This window comes from Carassius gibelio, chromosome B3, assembly GCF_023724105.1.
Source record: "Carassius gibelio isolate Cgi1373 ecotype wild population from Czech Republic chromosome B3, carGib1.2-hapl.c, whole genome shotgun sequence".
NCBI lineage: Eukaryota > Metazoa > Chordata > Actinopteri > Cypriniformes > Cyprinidae > Carassius > Carassius gibelio.
Window position 1 is genome coordinate 32,408,871 of NC_068398.1, and position 7,294 is coordinate 32,416,164.

At 35.9% G+C, this 7,294-nt stretch overlaps 1 protein-coding gene across 1 annotated transcript; it reads left to right on the top strand.

The window, feature by feature from the left end:
* The first annotated feature begins 2,389 nt into the window (after positions 1–2,389).
* Positions 2,390–6,877, top strand: LOC127953136 (galectin-3-binding protein A). Its single transcript, XM_052552106.1, has 5 exons — positions 2,390–2,687; positions 3,431–3,634; positions 3,734–3,865; positions 4,751–5,012; positions 5,580–6,877. The coding sequence occupies exons 1-5, from the start codon at positions 2,621–2,623 to the stop codon at positions 6,613–6,615; spliced, it is 1,701 nt and encodes a 566-aa protein (XP_052408066.1). The 5' UTR covers positions 2,390–2,620; the 3' UTR covers positions 6,616–6,877.
* The last annotated feature ends 417 nt before the right edge of the window (positions 6,878–7,294 follow it).

A 7,294-nucleotide genomic window follows, 5' to 3' on the forward strand; every position in this document is an offset into this window, starting at 1 on the left:
GAGGAAACAATGGATTTCCTACCGTGACACATTCAGCTCAACTCCAAGGACAGTATCACTTCCCATTCATCTTACATCTGCTTTTGTAAATAAAACCATTACCTGCCATCTCTGGTCTCCGACACTTCTGTCCTGTAACATAGTGTAAGTTAAAGCTATAAGAGTAAAATCAATAAATACACTCAATTCATCCATAAAATTCAAAACACCTGATTTCATGTTGCACATATCATGTTGACATTCATATTTTCTCTAATCAATGAATTTTAATTGTGAACATAATTTGAATAGTTATACTCTGCATCTACATTTTCTTTAACTCAGTGGTTTTCAACCTGTGGTCTGTGACATGGTCCCCTAGTGGGTCGCGGTGGCATTGAAGTTGGGCCGCCAATTACTTTTAAAATAAATAATAATATTGTTAATATATGTAAAAATGTCTAAGTCAAAACATAACATCATTTCATATATATAATTAAGTAACAAAAAAATACTAAAATTGTTAGTATTATAATAAACCACAAATTTATCTATTTTTGCTGCATATGCTACAAAACAACAGATTCAAATGTGCATAAATGGCTTTCAGTGTGTTCCCTTCTGACTGCTTGCTCCGCTGACTGTCTACCCGCTGCCGAGCTCTGCTTGGATCTTTTCCCGTTTTGCTGAGTGCCGCCAGTCCGAGTTATTTTCTGTTAATTAATCGAAATCGCCATAAAATAATGATTTGAGCGATTTCTAAAGCACTTTATAGCACCATTTTCCGCGTCCCTGACCTCCCGCAGTATGCTATCCGATCCAATCAGAATGCAACGTACCTAGCGCAAGAACAGAACAGACTGGGCAAATGCCTATGTAACTCCAGGTTCGCGCTCATGCATTATTTTAATGTACTTTCGCGTTACAATAACTCGCTGTTGCTTCTGCACCGCTCACACATATGTAAACCTGTATAATGTATAACAAATCTATTTTAACACCTGAGGCACCGCTACAATTAATGAACTCTATGAACAATGCATGGGAAAAAAAGTCCCTGGACACAGGATTTATTTATTTATATTGTTTGCTTTAAGTCTATAAATTTTGTTACACCCTTATTATAGTGAGTATTTTTACTTATGTCTGTTTTAGAGACGTTACAACTTTTTGATATAGCTCTAATTGGTTTTCTTTTGGAAATATGTTTCAAACTCATCCTGAATGCATTTAGCATATGTGTGTGTGCCAAAACAGTTAACAATCTAGCTTCTGAGTACTAAATTATTAACTTAAAAGTGGGGTCAGTTAATTTTTTGCAGTGGGCCGTGCAAACATATGTGTTTGGTTGTGTCGGCCGTGAGTTGAAAAAGGTTGGGAACCACTGCTTTAACTTAATTTCTTTCTTCACTCCACAGTTTCAGCTTCATGCCTCATCTTCTCTTATGCTCTCACTTTCCTTTCTTCCATCTCTGACTTGAAATTTCTATCTGCACACCTACGTTTTATGAATGTCAATTCTACATGACAATAGATAAATAAATTAATAAAAATAAACCTGGCAATGTTTACTGCATTTGGCTAACTGATACTTATCACAGAACTTACTTTTTATTGCCCTTCTTTGGTTTGGATTGCTTCTATTGTCATTTGTAAGTCGCTTTGTAAGTGTCTGCTACATGCCTATGTACATGAAAATCATCAGTGAATGTTAGTTTATTAAGGGATGTGAATTAGTAAAGTTTCAAAGTGGCCCACTTTATCTAGCACCAAAGTATGCCAGCAATATTTACCCTACAAGAAAAACTAACAAATTTAACAAATCCTTTGTGCTTTAATTCATGTTAATAAATATCACTGTCACAATAATATTTGTTTCTTTGGCAAGGAACTGTACAAGTTTGAAATAAATATCGGAGTGTCAAAGAGTTTGCTTTTATTTAATGAGTTCTTCTTTGAGATGTGGTCACACCCACATACATTTTACCTGTTAAAACTGAGATGACAGTGGACCATAAAATTGTTGGCAAGAGGGTGGACCATAAAAAGTTATTACATTCACATTTATTCATTTTGCAATAGCTTTCCTTTTTCTTTGTTTTCTTTTTTTGTACTGGCACTCTTGAATTTCTGTTCAGATTCTAAATGTACAGTTATCAGTACATAAAAGCCAATGCATAATAATATATGTGACAATAATCTGCAGCAATCATGAGTGTTTCAGCTGCATCATGCTCAAATCTGTTTCAAAGCGAGGTCCGGTCACAGAAGTCACTGGAATGTCAATGTTTATTTGAGCATATATTTTTTATGTACATAGCCTACACTAGTGTTGAGAAATGGCTTGAGAACCTCCCCTTTGCTTTGTGAAAGGTTTTTGTAGCAAACTCAAAAAGCCAGGATTTGTTTGAACATGCACACTTAGTCAGGATTTAGCTTTCTTGTGAAATGAAACTTAGTCCTTCAGCCTGACTGAAACTTAAGGTAGACTTGTGATTGGACAGTGCTTGTGATCTCACATTGCTTGACCTCATTTAGCAGATATTTAAATGAAAGCAAGACGGTTCGTAAGTCTTCAGTAAGAACCTTCATTAATTGTGTTCATCCTGCTTTGTTATTTTAAAGAGTTTCCAGCAAGAAAATGACCAAGTATATTTTATGGACATTGCTGTTTTTCCATGTGTCAGCACAGCGTTGGACCCTGTTTGGTTAGTAGTTTATACAACTGTTTTAAAATTATGTAATGTCATTTGCATTTGCACTTTCTTTATAAATATTACACAACATGCACGTGTCTACAAATATAAGACTATACTACTACCTCAGGGGCTGGAGCTGAAGTCTACAGGAATGTGGTTCTCCAGGACCGTCATTGGCCATTCCTGGAGAGCTGGAGAGCCTGGATACCCTTATGAAACAAAAATATATTGCAGTATATTGGAAAATATCATGCAATATATTAGGCATATATTCTTATATATATTTATTTTTTCCAATATATTGCAATATATTGAAAGCGGCAATCATTTGTATATTTTGCAATATATAATATAATATATGTATCATCAATATATTATTAAATGTATTCAAATATATAAAATATTAGAAAATAAATAAAGGGAAAATAATATATTACAATATATCACAATATATTTTAAGAAATATATTGGTAAATATATTTTCCTTTCGTAAGGGTAATCAAACATACCTAAAAAAGCTAATTAATGTCTAAAGGTTTCCTACAGGCAAATCAGTTTTTATAAAGGTTGTACCAAAACTCTGCACAACTGTGGCTCACCAAGACCAACTTTGGCATGTACTATTACCATTAAATCTTGGCAAAGCTGTTTATCTTAAATGTAGCCTTCATTGTTTTGCAGATTGTTAGACATGGGCTTTCTGTCCAATGTTTATGAACCCTCTAAATAAACAAGCGTATTTTTCGCAACAGATGAAGAGTCAAAGCCTAAACGTGAGAGCAGAGTCCGATTGGTGGGGAATTTGCCTTCTTCTGGTCGTGTGGAGGTCTACCATGATGGACAGTGGGGTACAGTTTGTGATGACGGATGGGAACTGGCTGAAGCACAAGTGGTGTGTCGTCAACTGGGCTTTCCTGGAGCGATATCATTTACACCTGGAGGAAAATATGGAGAAGGTATAAATGCAGAATTAAAAGAGAATTTAAATGTTATATTTAAAAGTGCTGCGATAATAAAAGTAGCATATTTGACATGTGTTCTGTTATACTTTTTAGGCTCTGGTCCAATCTGGCTGGATGACATGAACTGTAAAGGCTCGGAGAGCTCATTGTCTGAATGCAGCTTCAAAGGTTGGGGTGTTACTGACTGCTCACATAAAGAGGACGCAGGAGTGGTCTGTGAGACTGGTAAGACATCTACTGGATCATACTGAAATTACAATGCTTGCTTGTGGGAATAGATTTAGGCCCTGTAATTCTCTATTGCCTAATTGTCTTTTCTTATATTATTAATTTTGTCTTGGTTTTGTTCAGATGTTTTATTACTACAACATTAATTCTATGAATGCAAGCATAGTCAAATATTCAGTGTCATTTAAAAAAGCATATTTATTCATTGAAAAATTTATGAGTGTTGCTCTCCACATCTGTGGCAAAGTGCAGAAACTAAAATGGTCCCAGATGTCACCCACTAGGCTACACAACATCTATCCGCCGCTAGGTATCGCTGTTAAACATTTAATTTCCGACCAGTTTTAAACATTTTAAAGGGGTCATATGATGTTGCTAAAAAGTACATTATTTTGTGTATTTGGTGTATAATGTGTTTATGTGGTTTAAGATCTAAAACCTTCTGAAAAACATATTTTTTTTTACAAAGCTCATCGTTCTGAAAAGTGAGGTGTGCTCTGATTGGCCAGATATCCAGTGCATTGTGATTGGCCAAATGCCTCAAGCGTGTTACGGAAATTTTACGCCCTATACTTTGATGCTGTGTCCCAGTCAGAAAACCGTCACACAAAAGACAAAAACAATAAAAGCCATTAACAACAAGCCATTTGTTGCATCACTTACCTCCATGTCATTCCAAACCGTAAAAGTTTTATTTCCATTATCCTCATTTGTAAGTCACTTTGGATAAAAGCGTCTGCTAAATGAATAAATGTAAATGTTATGTAATGCATTACTTTCCATAAAGAGTAACCAGGTAACACTGATTACAACAAGGGTGTTTCTATGAAAAACAACATTTCCACTGGGAGTTTAATCTATTTTACTACCTTTTCTTTGCAGGTACAAACATAACCAGCAATCGTCAGTTCTTTCTGGATAACAGCCTGGGTTTATCTGATGATCTTGGTCTTCTGTTTGATAGTGGAGATGTTTGTGATTTCAGAATTAATGTACAAGACACCAGTGAGAAGGAAGAACTGACATTTTGTGTGCACAGAATGATCCTCATGATTTATCCAGAGCTAAACATAACAAATAATTCCAGAAACCTCACAGTTGATGTCAGCCAGACTTGCCATCCTCATGTCTCTGCTTTTCTCAGGTAACTTTCTGAAGACCGCTTCTTTATTTTATTCCTCTCAGTTGAACAATGGCTATCATCAGCAGTCCAGTCAAAATAGTTTTCTTAAGTAGATATCCAATTGCTCTGCTCTTATGCTAAGAGGGAAAAGTGTCCACTGTCTGTGTGACAGACAAAGGAACATAAGTTTAAAAGACTATATACAGTTTAACCTAGGTGGAGCTGAGCTTTAGCTGATATGGGTTTGCATCCAGTGGTTTGAATTGCATTTGTTCACTCAATCTCTATTTCTTGCTGTTTGTTGGGCAAGCTGAAATGGAAGCCTCCGATACCAAAGAAACTAAGAAATAAAAAGCTGTAATGTGATACGTTTTGTGAAACTTGCACTCAGTGCCCTTAGCAGTTTGCCATGCATCTCTTAGTAATGAGGTGTATAGGTGCCTAGGGTAGTATGCAGTTAGACAATGTTTTTTTATGTAGTGTATTCAAGCCTTTAAATTTATTATTTTAAGTTATTGTGGCCACCAGTTACAACCACAAATGACATTATTTCCTGAGAAAGATTCAACGGTATCTGTTTTTGCTCAGGTATTTGTACACACGGCAGATTGATGTTTCCATCACGTCGGCTCAATGTCTGCATCAGCTGGCGTACATCTTTGGAGTGAAGAGGCTTATGGAGGATGTCGGCCGGGCTTTCACTTCACTCCTTCCTGAAGACAACACTTTCCATACACAGGTATCCATGTACGAGTACGGTGTTCGCACAGGTGACCTTGTTCTTCAAGAGAACGTCCTTCAGTATCTTTCCTGGAACTGTGAGTTCCTCATAAGCTCTCCAGTGTGGAGCAACATCTCGTTTCACATGATGGATGCTCTTCTGCAGCGCTCAGACCTGATTGTGAAGGATGAAGCTTTTCTTCTTGAAGCTCTGGAGACATGGGTCAAAGACAAAGGTGATGAGATTAGTTCAGATCAACAGGCAAGTCTCCTGAATCACATCCGTTTCCTCTTGATCCCAGTGGATAAACTCTATGAAATGCAGTTTTCCTCAAGCGCTCTCCGTCAGAATCATGAGAAACTCTACCTAACTGGTCTGCTCAGAGGTTTTCAGTTCAACGCTCTGCCTTTCTCTAAGATCAGGAATCAAATGGATAACATGAGTAGTGAGTATCTACCCAGAATCTACACTGGAGATGAGTGGAGTGTATTTATCAATGACACAACCGTCAATTACCCATACCATCAGTACTACTACAGCCAAAATAACAGAATACAAACCTTCTCCACTCCAGCACACCCCAGTGCTCTTTACAGAGAAAAAAATGTCCAGTGGCACGCCCAGGTGTTTCTTAGTGCTCAGGAATGCTCTAACTATGGTATTTCATGTTATTCTTTTCCTGTTGCAAGGTTTCTCGCAAATGGTAATCAGTACATGTACACTAGCACCATTCGCTACAGCAATAGGTTCATTCTCAGCTGTAAGAATGAAAACAACGTCTTTCATGTTCAAGATTTCAAAAACGACATGGCAGTGGTTCCAAATAACAGCAGTATGGGTCTGCCAAACCCCTGTCCTGATGACTACAGTTTCAGATTTGTAGTACGTCCAGAGTATATCTGAATGAAAGCTGTTAATATCATCGCATTTTCTACCAGTGGTAAAGTTTAGGTCTGCTTATACAGTTCAATCAAATTAAAATAATGATTAACCTTCATTTATAATGATTAATGTCGGTTTATGATCATTATAATAATAAGTGAATGTTTTTTATCATTTTGATTATTTCATGTAATGATCTGATTGCTAGACATTAACATGTTTGATTGTTTAAAGATGCATTTAAAATCATACAAAAAAAATAAAATAAAACATTTTCATAATTTCTTGTGTTATTTTCTCATGTTTTCATGCTACCCTGTTGGTAAGTTTGTAAGAAATGGTACATTTATTTAAACTCGCTTTTAATTGTGCAAATATTAACATTCCTAAAAACAATTAATTGTAAAACCATCCTATGCCAGTACAGGATGATACACAGTTTCTATACTTTAATAATTTTTTTTGTCATATTCTAAGTAAAATGAAACAGTATGAAAAAAATAAAATAGATACTGAGCTACTTTACAATAATGCAATACTGAGCAAAAATGACTTCTGATAAATATAACATAAGTATTTAATGTATTATTATTATTATCTTATTATAATTTCCGAAGAATGTTGAACCGTTTTTAACTGTGTCCAGAATCTGAGCACAGTTGGTTTGTTTGAGCTGTGCCCTATACTGTACAGACATGAA